Source organism: Eupeodes corollae, chromosome 2 (genome assembly GCF_945859685.1).
Source record: "Eupeodes corollae chromosome 2, idEupCoro1.1, whole genome shotgun sequence".
In the NCBI taxonomy this organism is placed as follows: Eukaryota; Metazoa; Arthropoda; class Insecta; order Diptera; family Syrphidae; genus Eupeodes; species Eupeodes corollae.
In genome coordinates, this window is record NC_079148.1 from 102,683,053 (window position 1) to 102,706,555 (window position 23,503).

The 23,503-nt window shown below is 34.3% G+C and overlaps 1 protein-coding gene across 4 annotated transcripts in view; it reads left to right on the top strand.

Annotated features, from left to right (window-relative positions):
• LOC129948485 (axotactin) overlaps positions 1 to 23,503 on the top strand; it is a 223,923-nt gene that overhangs the window by 51,578 nt on the left and 148,842 nt on the right. For all 4 annotated transcript variants that reach the window (XM_056059498.1, XM_056059501.1, XM_056059500.1 and 1 more), the window contains exons 2-6: positions 13,598 to 14,105; positions 14,182 to 14,434; positions 16,198 to 16,417; positions 17,298 to 17,433; positions 19,058 to 19,342. In XM_056059498.1, coding sequence (XP_055915473.1) covers positions 13,658 to 14,105; positions 14,182 to 14,434; positions 16,198 to 16,417; positions 17,298 to 17,433; positions 19,058 to 19,342 — 1,342 coding nt within the window. In that variant the 5' untranslated portion in view covers positions 13,598 to 13,657. The remainder of the gene's footprint in view (positions 1 to 13,597; positions 14,106 to 14,181; positions 14,435 to 16,197; positions 16,418 to 17,297; positions 17,434 to 19,057; positions 19,343 to 23,503) is intronic.

Genomic DNA, 23,503 nt, shown 5'->3' on the forward strand with positions numbered 1-23,503 from the left:
GAAAATAAAACAATGATATGCATTTTCTGGCTCTTTTTTTGACGAATTTTTTCGGACTCAATTTATGGGAGTCTATAAATACTATCGTAATCAATCTTCTTACGTAGATTGGAGCTGATGCTAGGGGACAATTTCTTGAAAAATACAGTTTTATAGGAATTTAAAAAAAAATTGAATATTAAAGAAGTAAAAAAAACTGAAAAATAATGAAAAGAATGAAACAATTAAGTTACATTAACTTTCCTAACGTTTCGGCAGGGGTTGCTGCCTTATTCTTTAACTTAATTGTTTCACTGCAAAAATTACAGCGACCAAAAAAGGCGACGGAAAACTATATTTCCAGTAATTACAATTTAAGGAAATAAGTGATATTAGGTAAATAATTTCTCCAAATAAATAAAAACAAATTTTGGTAAACACATAAGTTGGGAAAAAACTTAAGTGTGGCGCACAAAAATTACACGTTGCAGAATCTCTTCTGAAAAACTATGAAATGTTCAGTATGTTTTTTAATTAGTCATTAATTTTTTAACTTTACTGTTTTTGAGGCATTTATGTATATTCTTGAAATTCTTGTTTAAATTTTAGTTCTAGAGCATCCAAAGCAAATTCACTTTAAAAAGTAAATTTCTTCAATATGTTAAGATTTTTGTTTTTAATATTAAAGCAATTTTGAAAGAAAACAACATTTTAAGAAAGCGTTACACTATTTATGTGTGTCAACAAAAATTAGATGGAGTTTTAGGAAATTAAAGGCGATCAAGGTGTCTTCCTAAGAACCTCAGTATTTGCTCTTTCTTTAAGAAAAGTTCTTACATAATACTAAAGTTTTTCCAAATTCCGTATTTTTTGAAAACGAAAATGTTTATTTTTTGAAAGCAAACCGGTTTTTTGTGAATATCGTTAAATAACTAACAAATCTTAAAATTAAATCTTTACATATGTATACAACTTAACTGTATATTATTTTGGCTCAAATGAACACAACTCCCCCAACATGGATCGTGCATTTGTCAAAAGTTGATGAATTTGTACTGCTTCTTGGCCCAATCATCAGTTTAAAGTAGTACTTTTAGCAACAAAGTTTAATAAGGAATTTTAGTCCGAAAACTTTCGTTTACCATGCTCACATGGCCAAACAGAAACAACGGTTGAACTTATTTTAAGCAGATTTGATCTCAGTAATAATGATTTTAAAAAAACTCCAAAAAGTGTTTTTGACGGATTCTGAAATTTCAATATCATCTTTAAATGATTTTCTTTTCTTTTTTTTTTTATTTGGTTCAGATGTAATAATGCAGGGGAGAATCCCTTAAATACTTTTTAAGATAGCGCTATAGCCCTGTGTGAAATAGATTTTAGATTTTTAAATAAAACTCTTAAAAAAGTAGATTATGTTTTCTTTTTATTTTTAAATATTATGATTAATGAATAACTGTTAACCATTTTGATTAAGCAAAATCATCGCAATTTCATTTCTTTTTCTCTGACCAGCCTCACTGAGCAAAATATCTCTCCTGGAAGTATTATTTGCAGCTTCCTCTTGATCATTTTCATTCGTATTTTCATCGGCACCTTGGAATGCTCTTGAAATGTTATGTAAAATAAAACACGCTAAAATAACTTTTGGGGCGTTACATGAACATTTTTGTTTGAGCTGCCCAAACACCCTTTCAATGGTGACTCCCTGTTTTGTAAAAATATAGTTAAAATTAACTTCGGCGGCACTGACCGGATTCCGATACGGAGTCATTAAAAATGGAGTTAGTCCATAGCGTTCGTCGCCAATTAGTACACTTGTTGAACTTTCAAGGAGAGTCTGGTATATATCCGAATTCTTTAAGATTCTCGAATCGTACACCGATCCTGGCCATGAAATGTCCACACTTGTAAGCATTTCTCCTCTGTCACATGTCGCTTGAATATTTATTTAGTGAAAACCTAAAAAAATATAAATACTTTTAAATTCACTAAGCTTGTGTTACCTACTTTTTCTATTTATAAATTCATCGCTATGTATCGAAGGTTTCTTTATTCGCACATAAGTACAATCAATTGCTCCAATACAGGATGGAAATTTATATTTTCTAAGCCAAATTATTTTTATTATTTAAATTATTTATTTCTTTGCAGCATCTTTATCCTCTACCGTATTGGGAAACTTGATCCACTCCTCTTTCCTAATTACAATTTTCTCAGCTACTTTGACAATAATCCTGGAAACTGTGCTTTGAATGATTCCAAAATCTTCGCCAAAACCGCTTTGAAAGCCAGGATCACCAACAAATCGTAAAAACACCATTATCTTATTCTTATTTGTTAATCGACCGCCTCAAGAAACAAATAAGACTTGCATTGGGGTAAACCTATAAAGATTCTTAAAATTTCATGTTGACTCAACAGGAGCAAACAAATTTAAATATTCAGCCATTGCGGTTCCTGAGACAACTAATTTGCAGTCTCAACATTTTATAAGCTTTACCTCATTTAAATGAGATAATGCGTTCTTTCTGCATACGCAAATGTCTCTAATGAGATAGATCTCCAAAATGAGATCGATCACATATTAGTTAGTTTTGTCTCAAAACGATTTTGCATAGCAATGATAGCAAAAGCTTAAAATATTGAGTTTTGAGACTGAGCCAGACCCAGAAACTCAGCCATTTTGATAGTTGTTTATTAATTGAGTAAGAGAAAAACCATCCTCAACAATTTGTGAGATCGATCTCATGCAATCAATTGTTTGCTCATCTTTTTGCATATCAAAACTAGAACTTTCGCATATAGAGCTTTCGTAGAGAGATCGATCTCAACACTTTGAGTTCGAACTCACAGCTTGAGATCGATCTCGTTCTCTTTATTTTGTTTTGAATGCTACTCTAAAAAAGTTCTTAGAAAAGTGAGTAAAGAGCTTAAACTCATCTTTTTGCATATGACCCATTGTTCTGTGTTTACAAATATTTTGGACTTGAATTATGTTTGTCACTTTTACCTACAAGTAGTCATTTTCGTTTTTAAATTTGGACACAATATTATTTTCAAGTGCCATTCGTGTGCTCGACTCGATTTAGAGCTTCATTATTTTCAAAGTTAATTCTTTGGAAGTCAATATGTAAAAAATCAAATGCACCGAAATTACTGACCATTTTAAATTATATTTTTTGTTTGTTCACTCTCTCTCGAAAACGTTTTCCGTTATCGGGAAAATATGAGCTAATAAATTCAGACAAAGCGAACATAAATCGACCTACCGTGCAGGAGATTTAATAGTTCAGAAATGTTCTTCAAAGTTTCTTGGGTACCGGTACATTAAAAATGTATTAATGAGTAAGAGAAAAACCATCCTCAACAATTTGTGAGATCGATCTCATGCTAACAAACGTTTGCTCATCTTTTTGCATATCAAAACTAGAACTTTCGCACATAGAGCTTTCGTAGAGAGATCGACCTCAACACTTTGAGTTTTTCAATCATTTTCATAGCTTAAATTTCAATAAATTAATAAATGGTAGACAAATTCCATTATATACAAAAGAATTAGGTATCATTTTGTTATTTTACTCCACTTAAGGGGGTATTCTGGTCTAGAAATTAAAAAAAATCGATTTTTTTTCTTTTCATATTTTCATTGTTTAACTATTTAAGAATATGTCTACGCGAAGATTTTTCCAAATTCAAATTATTTTCGGAGAAATAAGTATTTTGCTGAGCAGCCATCCAAATCGTTTGGGCTGCAACTAATAGAACAAAAGAAAAAATGAGGTACTTTAAACGCGTTTTTCTCAGAACTGCCTTTTTGAATCTGATACCCACGATTTCTCAGGTGCTGCCGAACCGATTTACTTGAAATTTTAAGAGAGTCTTCTTTAGGGACTTGTCTACGTCCGGAACTACGGCCATCCCCAAATTTTCATTTTTACTATTTTTAACAAATCGAAGAATGTTCAAAAAATTGGTAAATTTTTTGTATTTTTCTTTAGACAGCCGCCATTTTGTAAAAAAAACTGTTTGTAACTTTTTCGTAGTTCCAGATATTGCGACATTATTGTAGATTAATAATCTTTTTTAGTTTTTGATTTCAGATTCCAAGGAGGGTTAAAATCGTGGGTATTGTCACGCACCAAATTTTTGAGACGCACCACTCCATCAGCTGATAACTAACGTAATTTTGATTTTTTTTTTACTTTTTTATTTTTTTTTGTATGCTTCTAATGTAAATAAATAATGTATACAAAAATTGATGGCAAAATTGTTGCTTGCTTTTTTCTACAGCACTTCAAAAATTACCTAAAATTCATGTCTCTAGACCAGAATACCCCCTTAAATAGAATCATTTTTAGTAACATTTAATCCTCTCTAAAAACTTAAAATTTATTAATACGAAACATATTTAAAAATTCAAATAAAATGAGTTAAATGACTCTTAAGTCAAATTATTTTAATTTGATTACTCTGCTTTTGTCAACTTATTATCATTCCAGCTGAATACTCCAACTAACAAGAAATAATTTATTGTGAACTTATACTTGACATAAACCTACATTAATTTGCATTTTGTTAACATCAACTTTTGGATCAAATTACCTTCAATATTAAAAAATAAATGATACACGATTATGCCACTTTTTTGCACGCATTTCGATGGGTGCGTTTTTTTATGACAGAAGTTCGTTTTTGTATTCTGAACTCTTTTATTATAAGACAACAGATGGTGAATACTAATCAGTTTATATCTGTCACATTTGTCACAGGTGGTGTATTCATGAAATTATACAATTTATGATTATGATCGATACACTGCAGATCAATTAAATAGATGCAATTTTCAAAATGAAACAAACTAATTTAATGTTGGCTAAGATGATAAAAAAATCGTTAAAAATGGTCTTTCGGTATTTTTGCCTTTGATGAAAACAATATGGGCACTATTAACCATTCCGAAAAGGATCGGTCGTTCTTTTCAAAATGATGGAATAATAAATACCGCTCAAAACCCTCCTCAAACCCGTCCTAAAGTGAATCATCAACAAATGTCATCAGCATTTTCATATGTTATTAACAAATAATGAGTGTATCATGTTGCATGATGTTATCTGTCAATATTTAAACATTAAAATACATTTTTGATTGACAATTCAAATATGTTTTCCACTAAAATGTAGATATTTTAAATTTCATGTTTATCTTTGAACTATGTATGTATGTTGTATTGTATTCATACAGACAATATAAAATTTATAAATATGGTCTACTGCCTTAAGGTTGTCTCTTCCTATAGGTACTTAACTTATATACTATCTCCTATAGGGAGAGATATAACCCATTTCCAATTCAAAAACTCAATCTGTCGTAAAAGCTGAATTATTTGAAATCTAAGCTGAAATATAAATTACTGGACGAATAATTTGCCGCTTCGATTGCGTTTATAAATAACCAGATGAAATAGAGGTACACATAAACTTTCCTTTACATATATTTTGATGCAAATAAGTATGTGTCTGTATAATGGCCTTCAGTTCCACAGATTGAAACACGGTATAGGGGATTCGAATAGTTTGAGATTTAGTGTTGATTTTAAGTTTGTTGTAATTCTTTACATACGTGGGATGGGAAACGTCCAAAGTTCAATAACAAATGCAGTATTTAAAGAAGCACGGTTCAAAAAGTCTGACAGCTTAAAATTCACACATAACAGTGTCATTTCTTCAAGTTTTGTGTTCTAACTTCTTATTGTCAAATCGACTTATCAATGATCAGAATTTTGTTGAAAATCCCACTGATCAAGACCCCCGTAGAAGCAATATCAAAATTTGTACGTTAAAACTATAAAATATTCAATTTAACCTGACAGACTATAAAAAAGTCCATCCGTGTTCATGTTGTTCATGCGGGTTCTTTTGTATCCATAATGGATGTCAAAATCCTATACCGAAGCCTGAATGCGTTCTCCCTATAAAACATGCTCCTGCTGCCTGCTTCCATTTCTTGCTATTTGGACAAATAATTGCTCAGTTAACATAAATCGTCTATACACACATAAAATAGCCATCAGCCATCTCTCTTTCCCTAAACGAACTGGCGAAGGGACAAACTGATGCTTGCTCTATGTTCTGCTGCCATAAATACTCGTAAATATCTATCAAAATTTTTGAAACGGTTTTACATAAATATACAATCCTTGTTGTTTGTGCAGTGTATATGTGTTTGTGCCTGTGCTTGTGAATTGTGCAAGGACGTGCGTTTTGTCTATTCCTATATAACATCAGAGAGAGAGAGTTATTGTAAAAGTAAAGTGAAGTATAGAGTAAAAAATAGTAGGTAGGTTTGGACCGATAGGTAGTAAAACCGACCATCATCATCGGACTTGCACCATGCGGTCACTTCATTTGACTATAGATGGCGTGGCGGTTAGTTGGTAAGTCGTTACAACCGCAGTCGCTGCCGCTGGCTGGCTGGATGGCAATGGTGATGGCAAGCGGTCGGTCGGGCACCGTTGCCTCTTCTTTTATTCAAAACCAAACTATAATCCTTGTTGCTTTGAAATTGGAAACTTTCTGATGCACGAACAGCAGCGGACCATCAACGGATAGGGATGCTTCGTATAGGCGTTTTATATGAAGGGAGAAACGATTAATACTCATATTAAACCGCATACAATACTTTTTGCTTTGTGTGTCTCTTTCTTTCCCACTCACTCTTTGAGCTTAGATAGGCCGTCAAAGCTTATTTATTTGCCTTATCACAGTAACTGCAGAAACTGCAACCATAAAACTGAATTGAATTAGAAGGTCCAATTTATATGGACGTCATTGGTTGAGGGGGAATTAAAAGTTAATGTTTTCAATTTAAAATAAATTCAAAATTGATTTGAAATGTGAAAGGGATGTGATTTTTTAAAATAAAGTATTTCACTTTTATTTGTTCAATAGTAATATTAACTTTCCATAAAAAGTTACTTTGTTTTCAAACGATTTAAAAAAAAAGAGAATATAAAGCGGAATAACTTTCACTTGGATTAAAATAAAAAATTCGTATTTAAGAATATAAAAATATTGACCTACTTAAATTTGAAGAAATGCGTATCATTTTACTTTTATTTGCAGAAAATGTTATATAAGCACTTTTTGATGATCCCATTTTTGCTACAGATACAGATCCTTTTCAATTGCTAGTCTGGTTTTTGTCTTGTCAAATCAACACAAATTTCAGTGTATCATCAATAAAAACAATTCCTTGCTGTTTTTTACAGATGTTTTGGAATTTATTTTTCGGAGCTAGAACTTTAATATAGAATATTTTTAATAAGAAAGTTTACATCTATCTCTCTTAAATTTGTCAAACGACACTCATAAATATTTTAAATTATAATTAAGAAGGCAATGTGAACATTAAAATTTAAATTCATTTTTATTTTATTTGTGACACCTGCTGAAGAAGGGAATAGCGAAAGTTAAAGCAAAATGTACGCTCTTTTTACGGATATTGTTTAGATAGTATCAAACTATTCTCTCTTTTTGATTATATTCTTGGTACTAACCTCCTAGTAAGTAATGTTGGAAAGGAACCAACCTTCATAACTAAAACTCTTGAATCAGATACTATACAGCATATGATCTTGGACAGCAAAGTATCCAAAGAACACTCGTTCTCTGATCATAGATATATCCAGTTCAATATAAATGTGGATGATAACCCAAGTTCATTGACCTTTCGAAATTATCGGAAAACTGAGTGGGCTTTATACAGGAACTCATAACAGAGTTCACTAGAACCTGGAATATCTAGTGCTTCCTCTAACGCTAATGAACTTGATAACAAAGTCAATGACCTTACCTCAGCTATGAACAGATCGCTAGAAATTGCTTGTCCACCAAACCACAATGGTGGGCCTAAGAGCATGTCTCGCTCAGGAAAGAATGCAGGAAACTTTTCAACGGGGCACAAGCCATAAGACTAGCCTCTTACTGCGACTCGTACAAGGACTACCTAAGCATCGACAAGAAGGCACTAAGGAAATCTAAGCGATCCTTCTGTGGCACGATAGAAGAAATTTCTGAAACCTCTAGGTTACGGAAAATTCTTTCAACTAGTCCAGCGATGCCAAGCTGCTTGAAAAATGCAGACGTCTTCTGGACAAATTCAAGTGAAGAATCGGTGAACTTACTATTGGACACTCACTTTCCTGATGGTAGCTCTCTTACCAAAACTTGCACCAATTATATACGTTCAAGTTCAAATACAACATATCCACAAGGTCTTATCATAAGGGATAAGCTACAATGGGCTCTCAACAGCTTCAAACCATTTAAATCTGCAGGACCAGATGGGATAATACCAGCCGAGTTACAAAAGACTTCTGACATAATTGCACCAATTTTTGAGGAAATTTCTACCAGCTGTCTTTACCTGGTCCATGTTCTCTCGGCATGGAGAGAAGTAAAAGTTGTTTTTATACCCAAAGCAGGTAAATGATCGCAAGTCAATCCTAAAGATCTATGACCTATAGGTCTATCATCATTCCTTCTTAAGACCTTGGAAAGATTGATTGATATCCATGTAAGGGAAGTATTGATACAAGACTCCGGTCTTCGTCTACTGTACAGGCAAATCGCTGGAAACGGCGTTAAACCCCTTAGTACGCATCGTCGAATATTTCTTCCATCATAGAGAGTTCAATATGGTTGCTTTCTTTGACATCGACTAACTAAAATCTCTAAACGTAGAGACTCGCTTGGGGAGTTGATTCATTAAATGCTGACTAGCAAAATAACTATGTAACTCAAAACTGGACAACTCTTCTGCCAGAAAATTTGTTAGCGGAGGGGCACTGCAAGGTGGTGTTCTATCCACTCTCTTCTAGAACCTGGTGGTAAATGAAATAATTACTATTCTGTATGCGGAGGGCTTCAGAATGATAGCCTATCCGGACGACGTTCCTATAGCAGTTTCAGGAAAGCATCTTAACATCATAAAAGAGCTCTTACAAAATGCCTTGGACAGACTAATACTTTGGGCTGATCCGTGTGGACTTGGTGTTTACCCACACAAAACCAATTTGGTCTTATTTTCGAGGAGATATTCCATTCCATTTGTCCACCCACCCTTTATTAAAATTCTTAGACGAGGCTAAATACCTAAGTCTTGGCTTAAACAAAAAACTTAATTGGAAACGAAACGTACTTCTTTTTTTTCAAAAAAGCTATTGGTAATAAATGGGGCTTACAACAATCTCGCATTGGCTATACACATCGGTCATCAAACCGATTTTAATGTACGGTGTGGCAGTATGGTGGACTGCTTTGGGGAATGGTATAAACAGGGATAAGTTAAATTAAGTCCAACGTTCAGCTTGCCTATGTATAAGCGGATTGTTTCGCACTACCTAACTCTACATGACACCTCCTGACATATTTAGCAAACAAATAGCAGAAAGCTCTGCTCTTCACCTCAAAGCTTTATCGCAGTGGGCCTACAACAACATTGGTCACTCCGTAATTCTTAGGTATTTAGAATCAATTCCAAAGCACGCAGACTACACCATCCCCCAAATGCAATTTGACAGAAATTTCCAGATTTCTATGCCTCCCAGATCTTTTTGGGAGGATAGGACATTAATGGAAGATGAGTCAATCCATTTACATACAGAAGGGTCAAAAACAAAAGAAGAAGTTGGTGAAGGTGTGTACTCTGAACGACTGAAATTAAGTCTCTCATTCCGCCTTCCTAATCATTGTTCCAGGCGGAACTTTTGGCGGTTAAGGAAGTCTTTTACTGGCTTAAAGAAAACGTGATACCGAGCTTGTCCTTGGGATGTGTACTACCAACGGCAGCGTACGAAAGGATTATTAAATTCTGATCTTAACAGCATTTTACAATTCGAAATTAAAAGACATGTAGATTTGAACGCTTCGAAAACTCAATGCTGTCTACTGTCGCAAAAGCGTAACCTTCCACCAATGCCACTTTCAATTAATGGTACTTGCACCGAAAAGACTGAACAGCTATCAGTTTAAGGTTTGTGCATTACAAACCACTTGTTGAGGAGTGATCACATATTTGACATCGCCAAAAATGCTGCTTGGTGTTTAGGTTTTCTCCAACGATGCAAGAAATTTGTGTACCCCTCTTGATCTGGGTATAATTTACAAAGCTTTTATTCGTCCTAAACTCGAGTATAACTTTATATTTGGAGCTCCAATAACGTACTTAAATCTTCTGGATAGAATTGAAAAAAGACCTCTTAAAATGATAGGAGACCTTTCTCTCACCGAGACATTTGCTTCTCTTGAATACCGCGCTCCGCCGCAAGGTCTCATGCCTGTCATTGTTTTATCGTTATATTTGTAAACAATGCTCTAGCGAAATAGCCAGTTGCATTCTTCCCCTTTAACAATTCAACAGTAATACCCACATTGCTAGTAATGCCCATAAATTTACCCTCGAATCCAATTTCGGACGTACTGTAAAGTACACGAATGTGGAATGCTTTAACAGACTCAATATTTTTCAGTCAATACAATGTGCAGCCATTCAAAACCAATTTGCTTCGGTATCTCCTTTCAAATCCTATCCTCCCTTCCCAATTACTCGCACTGTGTATAATCATTATAAGGGTATTCATAGCCCCTTGAGTACACGTACAGTATAAACAAAAAAAATATCACAATAAATAAAAAAAAAAACAAATATCAAAAAACTGGCTAAAAAAGTTCAAATGAGTAATATTATTTTTTTTTTCAGTCAAAACCTTTTCCTATGTATGTGTTTATTTTGCTAAAGGGGTTTTAAGCGTTGATTAAAATTATTATATCGGGTTTTTCCATAAACTACAAGTTTTATTTTAAATAAAACAAAAACGGGTTTGGATATTAATGAGTCTTTCTGTGAAAGTTCGTTCGATAATATTATGTATGTAACCCGATTTCTTTTGCATGGTCACCACGGGCAAGCTTGCAGAAGTCTAGACGCTGAATCCAATTTTCGACGGTTTTCAAGCATAAATCGGCCGATACTGCTGCAATTTCACGTTCGATATTCGTACGAAATTCATCAATCGTCCCTGGTTTGTTGGCATAGACCATAGACTTGACGTAGCCTCACAGGAAATAGTATAACGGCAGCGTCAAATCTCACGATCGAGGCGGCGCGGCGGTGAGATAACACGTTTTCCAAAATTGATTTCCAATAAATTGATTGCGACATTCGCTGTGTGGCTTGTGGTGCAGTCCTGCTGGAACCAAATGTCTTCAAAGTCCATATCATCCAATATGCCAAAAACATTCGGTTATCATTGAACGGTAGCGACCCCATTCACAGTATCGTGCCGGTCTTGATCATCACGGAAGCAGTACGGCCCAATGACGCCGCCACTAGCCCATAAAACACACCAAACCGTAATTTTGTTAGTATACGTGTGGATTGTTGCCTGACTTATACCGCTTATTTTGTTTATTGACGAAGCAATTCAGCCAGAAATAAGCCTCATCGCTGAAGATGATTTTTCGATGAAAATCCGAATCATTTTTAAGTTTTTGTTCAGCCCAATTCACGAACATAAGATGCTTTTCGTGGTCAAGCGGCTTCAGTTCTTGCTTCAATTTAATCTTGTAAGGATGCAGACCAAGATCTTTTCGCAAAATTTGACACAACGACACGACACACAGATGCGCAATGCTTGAGAACGATGAGTGAGAGACACATTTGGGCTTTATACAACTGAAGCATCGGCGGTGGCAGCAGCAAAATTCTCGACACTACGGGCACTTCTTTGTCTCACTGGTACGGCAACATTTTGTACTGTGCCTGTGGAGTCATATTTTTATATTAGATGCTCAATTATAGATCTCGTAGGACGATTATGACAACCACAAATTGATGTTGCGCTCTTAACGTTGAGGCCACTGACTCCGAATTTCAGTCGTAAATTTTAATAATTTCGTACATCTTTCCATCATGAAATGGCAAACCTTACTAAAGGGAAATGTCAAAATAGCGGCAAGAAATATGGTGTCTTTTACTGTCGCTCTACGTTTCTAGCGTCCCTGTTGAAAAACTTTGTACAAGTTTATTTGGCCATATAGTTACTTGATTTTTTAATTTGCCATTGGAATGTTTGGAAATCAAACAAAAGCATCGATTCTCAAAGTTTTAATATTTATAGAATCTAAATCGGTCACCGCGGTTACATGAAATTTATAATAACCCAACATAACGCCTAAAAGATTTTTTGTTGTATATAAACGCGTCTAAGCAGTGAGCAATGTATGGGAGGATCAGGATTTGTGGTAGGTGCAAAGTTGGGTGTATGCCAAGTTTCTTTGCATTTGACTAATATGAATTTTTGAAAACACACAATTTCACATTTGTGGCATTTTCTCCTGAAAGAAGTTTCTGAACGATAGAGCCATTTTTGGGCGATATGACATTTGTAATATCTTGGTGTTATTTTATTGCGCAATAAGACCTTAAGCTTATTTTATTTGGACTTTCATAAAACACAAAAAAGTTTTAACGCTCAAATGTTCGGAAATATTGCCGAAATCGTGAAACAAAATTTTAATAAAATTCCTTCTAGCAAGATTATAATTATGTATATCATTAAAAATTTAAGCGTTTTCTTCCAGTTTGACTTCTGTTTGTTAAATTTGGTCAATTTATCATTTTTCAATACGATAAAACAGAAAAAGTGTAACTCAAGATTGTCAACAAGAGAGTCGAAAAGAACTCGAGCGATTTTGTTTTGATCTAATAAAGGTTTTGATAAGATTTGGTTAGAAGTCGTAGTATTACAGAAAACAATAGTTTGCATTAAATTTTCCTTCTAGCTGTTTTTATAATAATACAATATATTCGAATTCAAACACAGCTTATTTTATGTAAGTATTTTCTTTAAATAATTGCATAAGTTGTAATCTACACACCTGCAAGTGTTTAAGTGCTGAGATAAATAACTATTAATAACTCCTTTCAACCAATGTGTATTCAAAATAGACAAAGTTATTAAATTTCGATTTATTCAAGGTCCTTTTGGTTAAAGCTTTATTCTCTTAAACCCTAACCTCTCCAATATCCACCCTTACCCAAATCATACAGACTTCAACATCAATTCACTTTAATATCTCACAAAATAAAGTTATTGGTATACGTGCCTTGTCGTTGTCGTTAGTTTATTCCTTCTTCGTCGTTGTTGTTGGTGGTGTTGGTGATAGTCGATGTTGTCTACAAAATATACATCTTCAAGGATATAAATTGCCTTTCACATTAATCAAATCTAAAAAGGACCACAAGTGGCAACTTGTTGATCCTTAAGCCTTTTGGTTATTCAGTGTCATTCGGCAAATAAATACAAATAAACCAACACACAACAAGTCATAAATCTTTAAGGACCAAATTAATTTACCACAGACTTATAAAATCCTATACATACTTACCCTATAGCCACAGTATATGCAGTATATATACTACGAGAAGTATCCTTTTGTTCAAGAGTATCGTATCTATATCAACAAAATCCTTTTACGTTTGAGTGTTTTTAGTCTTAAGGACACATTTAGATCCTTAAATATCCAATATTTATCATAATTATTTTGCATTTCAGATCCAATAAAATCAAACAAACCAACAACTGTACACATCCGCAGTAGGCTATACAATTAAAATGAAGCGTCGTCATGTAGCCTGGACGCTTTGCAACTTTCTAGTTTTAGTAAACTTATTATTCGTGTCCTCAGTACCTGCTGCTAATACAAATTCCGTAGCAAGTGTGAATCCCAGTGTGAATGTGAATAACATTCCGGACCCAAACACTAACAACAACAGCAACAACAACAACAGCAACAATAACAACAACTTGAATGCTAGCACCAACATAAGCAGCAGCAACAATACAACCAACACTGCCACCAGCCCATTAGTCAAGGAGAAGACCTATGAAAAGTGCACAGGTCCCGGTGATCCGGGTCCATGTAAACACTACCTGTACAAATGGCGCTTCGAGCCCACAACCAACGAGTGCACTACCTTCATTTGGGGTGGGTGCGAAGGTAACAGCCAGAATCGCTTCAATACAGAAGCTGAATGCTTGTACCGTTGCATTGGAGCACCACGTAAGTTTTTGCAATTTGTCATAATTCCACTTCTGACGTTTGTCAACCCGCAAACTTCGTCTTTCTATATTTGCAGATACGCTGCCACCATACTTGCTGCAGACCACAACAAAGGAGCCATCAACAACTGAGGTGGCTGTTGTCGGCGGAAAATCGAACACTCCACCTCCGAGGCATTACGATGATCCCTCGCATATACCAGTGCCGTTCGAACTACGTGGCCCAGAGTTGACTTTCGCCGAAACGGGACACGAGAAGACGTTCTTTTTCGCCAAGAACAACACATTCATCCAGATGGACGGCGACATTATCCAGACTTTTCAATTAAGGTAGGTAAGCAGCTAGCTGAGTTTTACGATAGAAATGACGGAATTGGGGGGGGGGGGAATATTTACGCGTGCATTGCAGTTTGTTCAAAAACTCTCTCGTCTGTAGTCTGAAGGTTTGTTAGCTTAGGATATGATGCATAGGTGCAGGTTTAAGGGACAAAATTAAACAAAAGCTTCTTACTTGGTGGCATGCTTTGATTGGATGTATGTATACGGACAAGGACAACGACGACACCGACGAACGAGGATGATGCTAGAAGCTGTAGCTGACGGATAGTAGGACAACAACATGTGTGTCACCTAGGAATAATTCTGTTGACATAGGGAGAATTGAATTGCGGGTGGTTGGTTGCTTCTTTCATTTGTGTATCTCTGTACCCACAGATATAGACACATAGGTACAAGGACACCCGACGTGACCAACTTCAGTAATTTTATACTCTGATCTCTCTCTCTCTCTGTTTTTCTTTCTCTGTTTTTCTTATTACTCGTATCTGTACATTAAATCAGAGAGGCAGAGACAAAATTACTAGAGAGGCATGTGTGAGAAGAATAATGAGTGGTGATGGAAAGAAAAAATTAAATAAATCGAAAGGACATTGCATAAAGTACCTACACATAGAGAGACACAAGATTATTATGTCTGATTTGTCGTAGGTATTTCGAATGATGTACAAAAATTGACTTGAAGCTTGGAATTTACCTCAAGGGCATATTATAACAGCTATATTTATATACTATTAGACAGGTGAGCTTATTATAACCATCTTCAAGGACTCTTTGCATAGAACAGAAAATTAACTAAGTAAAAGTCTAGACTCAAAAGTGAATTTCTGAAGAATGAAAATATATGGTATTTGAATTATCAAATGCCATTACATACTCGTAATATACACAAGCTGCAATTATAATGAAGATGATCTTTTATTCCGAAGAAAAAAGTTACTTTGAAAATAAGAATACAAATTGTATTTACATAAATTAATCACAGGTTTAAAAATAATGTTGAAGTGTGATATGTAATTTAGGGTAAATTTTGCATTTGAATATTTGACTTGAAGGTTTAATCAAGGATACTTAAATACATGTATTTATTTTTATTCATCTTCCGGCGGTAACGTGACGAGAAATTAACATATTTTTGTTTTAAGTGGATACATACAAAAAAAAGACACTAGGTGATTTTTCTTTATAAAACCAAACGATAAATGGTTTAAAATGTTGTTGATTAGTGGAAGTATTTGTAATAACATATAAATGCTTGTAAAGAAAAGGTCACAGAATTTGAGTTAAAATAAAAGTTTGATTTCCTTTTTTCTACAGAAGGAATGGTAAACGAAACACTGGACCAAAAAAGAACGAAAATATATCAATTTGGTATTTAAACAAATTTGAAAAAATGAAAAAAGCGTATACGCCTCATTGTACAACCATTGTTTTCATGGCAACTCTTCGTAGAATAATTTTTTCTCCGAAGTTAATATTCTTGGATTCAATGTGTCTCTTTAGAATGTATTCATTACCACTATGAGTAACTGATACAAATTTCAGCAAGCAGTCTCTTAAAAAAATATCCTTTGAGAAATACTCAAACACATACATGTTTTGAAAATCATTTCAAGTAGGTAGCTATAATTTGAGCATATTACTCTGCAGTTTTTAATAAGATAATTGTCATTGAAAAATCACGCATCCTTTATTCTCCTGTCTAACTTCTACTCTTATTAAATTTCACCTTTATTTTAACTTACCTCTTCTTTCAGATTGTGTCGTGAAATTTCATTCCAATTTCGAACCCGTCTGCCGCACGGTCTATTAGTCTATCACAATGTTAAAAATCCTGATGGAATCGATTTGGATCCTTATGCTTTGTATGTCATTGTTGAAAAAGGACAACTTAAAGTTGTGCATGTCTTTGGAAAACATTCGACAAGTGTCACTGTCGGCGAAGGACTAAATCGCGATGAATGGCATAGCGTAATGGTAGGTATCGATATATGTATGTATGAACAATTGTAGACCTTACAGTATTATGTATGCTTCGCTATAAAAAACATTCTACCTACATTGCAGAACCTATTGTACTATCTTGCACATCAATTTCGTAAATAAACAATATGAAAAGAAAAATTGCAATAGTTTTCAATTGTTTCGAGAGTCGAGATCCTGTTGAAATGAGACTCCTATCATTCGAATCTCCAGACAATGAAGAAAAGAAGAACATTTTTTTCATTTTAACACAGTCAATATACATATATACAAAGATGTAGTAGTGCTATTGCATCATTTTTTTTGTTCTCCTTCGAGTCAATGATGGGCTATTAAAATAGACAAACAAAAATCAAAGCTGTACTTAGAGAAAGAAATAGGGGATAGATGGGTTGTTCGTGAGAAATTGGTAATATACTAAAATTGTAAAAAACTGCGAAGTTCTCCTAAACGAGAAATTTAATTTCACCTCTTTTTGATAAATATTAAGAAAAAGAACTTTAACATTTTACTTTACTTTAGATTAAATTTATTCCTTAAATGAATGAGAATCAAAAAGAACGAATAATTTAAATATAGGAATTAGTAGAATTTAGTCAGAAATGGTCCTATATTTGGACAAATAACATCCAAATGTGATATAATTTTTATTCATGTGTGAACATAATGTAATAAAATTTGAACTTGAAATAACAGTTAAATAAAAATTATTTAAAGCTACGAAAACATTCAACCATCTTTCCCCTAAATTTTTCTGCAGCAGAAAATTCTTTTTCTTTTTTTTTTCGAAATTCATTTTATCCTTTCATCAAACCCTAATCAATTTCTTTTTTTTTCTTCTTCTTCTTTTCGACACAATTGATGTTGTTCGCAGGTCCGTATCGATGTGCATGGTGCAAGATTAATAGCTCGCGTCGACAATAACCAAGAGGAAGTCTATCTAAAAGGACTGAATCACGACACCAACTATGGAGTTTCGACGAATCTGCCCTCGGTTGTTCTTGTTGGCGGTAAGTTTTCTATATATGTGCGATATACATGTATACGTGTATTTTGTCTTATAGTGTCTCATTTTAAGGGTGCTGTTGAAAGTTGATGATATTGATACCTTCATTTTTTTGTTTGAATTTTTTGTTGCGCCCATTTTTCGTTTTAATATAAGTTTTTCAACACAAGCATAATGATTTGGTATTTATCACTGTGACACTCAATTAAGGTTTGAATTTAAATTGAATGTGACTTATTGATGAAAATAACGGGTGTTGATAGCATTCCATTTGAGCCCTATGAAGTCATTTAGAGAAGTTTGAATCATTTTATTAGCTGGTAGTTATAATAAAGTCATTTATAAAAATTTGGCAACCTAATAACTTTTTCATTTCCTATTCTATTATTAAGAACATTAAATAATACCACACCTACACAAATATTAAACATTTTTCAAATTTTGTCATTGATAAAAGAAATGAAAAAAAAATGCTTGGTTTCTCTACAAAATTAATTTAATTACAAATTGAAAATATTTCAGAAAACTATTTTGAAATTACAAGATATAAATTTGACAATGTTTGTAAAGAGAAAATTGTTGGTCAACCGCTAAGTACCTTAAGAAATCAGTTGACAATTTACAAAAATGTTAAAATGGAAGCAACGTTGATAAGAGCTCAGAAGCATCACATTTTAACTGTGACCAGGACATTTTTTATTACTTTTGAAATATTTTTTTCAAAAATTCAAGGTATCCTTAATTTTTTTACACAGCTTTTAAAAATGTTCTAACACGTTACTACAATTCAAATTTCAGTGTTAATATTATTTTGAAAATCCGTCAAAACAAATCCTTTGTATGAGGAGGTGTCACAGTGTCCTAATTTTTTTTACCCATGACCAATTTTATTTAAGAGATTCAAACTTTTCTATACAAATTCAATTTAAAGAAAAACACAATTTCATCGTTCATCATCGGCTTCACACAAGTTGTGCGACGTGTTTGCTGTTTGCTATATATATAAATGTGCAAGGACAAAGTTTATCTCAAAAATGGCATCAAATGCCACTAATTAATCATGTCCTCAGCAGAATTTACCAAGATATCTCATCCTGTTATACCAAATAGAAAGAAGCTTTGCCCAACATAAAAAGTGTTTTCAACATCCTCGCACATATCCTGTGTGTGTCTGATGGATGTATCTGCTTGTATGTGTGTTCGTGTGTGTGTTTATTGTATCCTTTTCAATTTTTCATCCATTGTCCGAAAATTCTCTCTCTCCAATTATATAACGGTGATTTCTTTTTATTTTCTTTTTCAATCCAACATATGCCGGCGGCGGTGGCGGCAATCCGGAAATTCAACCAAAAACGGACAAATAACTCCTCACACGTACTCGTGATTCTGCAAAATACTCAACTGCCATCAATACTATTTTTGGGGATATTATCCTTGTGTGTATATGTGTGATGGGGGGCGGGGGTATGTGAACGTTACCATCACAACCACCAATACCATCATCCTGAACATTATTTTCGTTTTCGTCGTTGCAATGTGGGTATGATTCTATCACTATATCACCACCACACTATACCACTACTACCACCACCACCATCATCATCATCATCATCATCGCCATCCAAAAGGATTATCCTCGGAAGAGAAGCTGCATGGTGTCAAGTATATTATCGAATCATTTGTTGGTTGCATTCGAAATGTTGTCCTAAGCTCAGGAAAAGCTGCCTCCGATCTCCTACCAATCACCCCTTTGGTAGCCACAAAGCATGAAAACGTGAACGAAGGATGCTCCAATAAATGCCATTCGAGACGGAATTTGTGCTTCGTGGGATCCAGATGTATTAATCACTTCTATGGAATTTCGTGCGACTGTTTCGGTACTCACTATGAGGGTGAACACTGTGATATCTATAGTAAGTGTTATAACCAACTAACCTACATATAAACATATATATAAAAATTTACCTATTCTGTAATGTATAACTATATGAACTTATAACACTAAGGTGACCATATTTTTTTTTTAAACAAAGATCTAAAGGATACGAATGAATATACAATAAATATATAAACATAAATACTAACGTACAATTCGGTACTAAATTCTTGAACCTCGTTTAATATGATTTAATTTCGAGCCTTTTAAACTTTGTAAATTGAATTTACTTTTCTAAGGAACTTTAATTACTTATTTTGAATATAAAAATGGGAAAAGCACCTAACATTCTAGAAAAATGTAGCATAAGTAATCTCAAAATATTTAAATATCAATAAATAATAAATAAAGAATTAGTAGGGCAATTATAATTTATAACATTAACATTTTTAAGTTTTTATAAGAGAGTACACATTATAATTTAGACAAGTAGACAGAGACAAGTGACAGACAAGAGTTTTTCGTATATAAAGGAGAATATTATATTTTAAAAAAGATACAAGGTTTTGGCTGGGCTATTAAAGAGCCTTAAAAACTTTTCTGTTTTTTAATGTTTTAATGAAAGTTAATTGGAGTATCCCTCTAATTGAAGCACAATTTAGATGTTTGGACACAAATTTTCATCAATTTTTTAAATTTGATTGCTCAATGATGTAGTCTTTGGGCGTTGTTTTTATTTCTGAGTTCATACCTTTATGTTGTGTGAGTTTTCATTTTAGACCTAAGACAAACAACTTAAATCATTCACCATTCCTTACAACAAGTTTTGAATTTATTAAGAAAAGGAAACAGTGGATAATTTTTTGCTTCGGAAGTGAAGTTCTTGATTCCCAAAATGTTTACTTTATGAACTTAATGTAAACTTTTAAGGTATGAGTTTAAAACGAACATTAATCGCTTTTGTTCCTATCGTTTCCCTGAGTCAGCAAATAACACGAAAAGTGTAAAGTTCTGCTATTTTTCAAAGAATTTTTTCTTATTGTTTCATCAAACAATAAACTTTGCAAATTATACTTAGAATATTGAAAAGCTTTTCAGTAACATGCAAACATGAATGTTTTCGATTAACGAAATCGAATTTGTGTTGTCTAAAATTATAAACAAACTACAACTCGATAGCCAAATGAATCTGTGTTTAAGTCAATTGCAACAACTTTTGTGTTAACTACGTTGAGCTATGAATGAAGCCCAATATCACAGTCTTGCATGTATGAAGGGAATTGATGTTAATTAACACAGTCTATGATAATGTTTACAACATTTTAAAATACGAAATCATTGCAAAGTTGTGTTTTAAACTCAAAGTCGCTGGTGTTATTGATTCAGGAGATATTTGGTTTTAATCTAATGCTTCATTTTTTTTATAATTGCTGAAGACCTTAAAAAGTCAATTCAGCAAAGCGAACAATAACTTTCTATTGAAATGTTGGGAAATTAACAAAAACCGCACCTTTCATATCACGTCAATTTCATTATATTTACTTTACAGCCCTTCTAAAAATTATAAAACATCGATTTTCAAACTTTTTACTTCATATCTATCGATACTTTTGTAAAGGGTTTTTCTTTCAGGGTTTCTAAACTTTTACGAAGGTTTTTCTTGAAAGTATAGGTCCTTAAACAGAATGTTAAATCTGAGACGATCACCTGAGATCCATCAAAAACTGCAAGACTACCAGACCAATTTGCTGTTTGGTGTATACGAGTATTTTGGCTACAGCCTCATTGATTGGTCCAAACTCCTGTGAGTACATACTCGTAAAATGGATGGTTATAGATTAGGTGATTCCAATGCAAAAAATTGATCTGAACAAAATCCACATCCATGCAAAATAGAAGTTGGGATCTGTACTGTCACATGCAGGCTGTATCTGTATTGGTCTTAGACATTTTTTTTATTTTGCAATGACTGGACAATTCAGAGTAGATTATTGTAATATTCGTAGGCTAAGGGCACATTTTTGTTGGAATACTGCCATACTGTTTCATACAGGCCGCTGTTTTGGCACTAAGTGAAACCCAAGAAGGTGAGGATTCCGATCCTGCTGAATTTTGTATTCATGGGTATAGCTTGGTGGGTTTATTCTTTTCCCACCATGGCCTCGCCATATACAATAGGAATGATGTTGCTTATCAGCTCTTACCACAATATGGTCTTTGAACCAATTCCTTTCTTAATTATATGTGGTTTAAATTCTCCGTGAATAAGCAAATCATTCACCACTGCTTCCTTTATCGAAGCAAAAATTTAGACAGAGTATCAACTTCTCGTGAATTTGATGCTTTGTCTGATTCCATCCACTGAATTGTTTTGTCCTATCCTCGCACTGAAATCGTTACGGGCAATTTCAATCCTTCATGGCTTTAACATTCAGGGTAGACAACACCCGATGGAGCGTGTGCAGAAATATTCGCTGAGTTGAACCACCTAACTCAGCTTGTCAACGAGCCTACCCGAATATCGGATGTTGAAGGTCGAGCAGAAAACTCTCTTGACTTGTTTCTTACCTCTGACCCTGATAAGTACTCTGTTAGTGTTCCATCTCCTCTAGGCACATCTGACCATTGTGTTATATCAGCAAATTTCTCGTGTCAAAACTGTTCAGTTAAAGAAAGAGCTCCTATGAGAACCGTTTGGCAATACGAGAAAGCCAACTGGGACGGCCTCAATAATTACTTCAGGATCTTTAACTGGTCACAATGCTTCCTCGATAGTGACGTTGACGCCAGCGCTGATATGATCACAAGTTTAATTCTCCTGGGAATGAGAACTATTATACCAAACAGGGTTAAAAGTATCAGAACCAAGGAAAACGCTTGGCTTGATGCAAGCTGTAAAGAGGATATTAGTGCCAAAGAGGTTAATTTCCGTTGCTATAAAGCCAACCGTACTGAGGAAAGCCGGAAAAAGTTCAAACAAGCCAGGAAGGCCTGCAACGCCTATATTCGACGAACCAAACTTTTAACTGACCAAAATTTACGGCCAAAAATACTGCTATGTCCCAAAGGCAGTAAAAATTTTTGGTCATTTGTAAAAAGCATGAAAAATTCTTCCTCTTCTTTGGTTACAACGCTTGTTGTCAATGACAATTCTTTTGTTGGCTCTTTAGAGAAAGCTAATCTCTGTCAGTGAGTGTTATGACTCCGCCTGTAATTGAGCGAGTTAGTGATTCTATGGGAAACATTTTTTTTCGCACTCGTACTGTGGCAAGAATCCTAAGAGATCTAAACACACAAAAATCCGCTTGTCAGGATGGTATCCCCGCTATTGTTCTGAAGAGGTGTTCTTCAACGCTGGCAAAACCACTGCATAAGCTTTTTCATCTAATTACCGACCGATTGCACTTACATCCCCTCTTTACAAGGTCATGGAAACGCTGATTGATTATCAGTTCAAAAAATATCTCTAAGATCAAAAGCTTCTTAATGACCGGCAATACGGCTTTCTCAGCAATAGGTTCACTGGTGATCTCATAGTTCATCTCACCGAACAATGGAGCAAATCTTTACATCGTTTTGGAGAAAGTAAGATTATTGCACTTGCTATTTCAAAAGAATTTGATAGGGTTTGGCGTCACGCTCTCTTATCTAAAATGCGTGCTTTCGGTTTTCACGAATCCCTGCCTCATTGGATTAGTAATTACCTTTCGGATCGTTCAATACAAGTAGTATTCGATGGATAACATAAATGCTGGTGTGCCCCAGGGATCTGTTTTATCTCAAACACTCTTTCTCATTTTTATTAATCATCTCCTGTCTGCAACATCTATCCAATACATTGTTTCGCTGACGATAGTACTCTTAGCTTTTCATATTCGTTTTCAGACTCACATCCCTTTTCTTCGGATGTGGAACTGCAACGGCAAAATATGATAAGCTCATTAAACTCCGACCTAAACAGCATTGTTCAATGGGGATTAAAAAACCGCGTGGAATTTAATGCTGTCTTGTATCGTTAAAGCGAGATATACCCCCTTTGACATTATACATGGATGGCATTTGCATCAATGAGACTGAAAACCTCGATATTGTCGGTATGTGTGTCACCAACCATCTCTTGTGGAATGATCACATACGCGAAGGGTCCAAGAATGCCGCAAGGTGTTTGGGTTTCCTTAGGCGATGCAAGAAATATTTG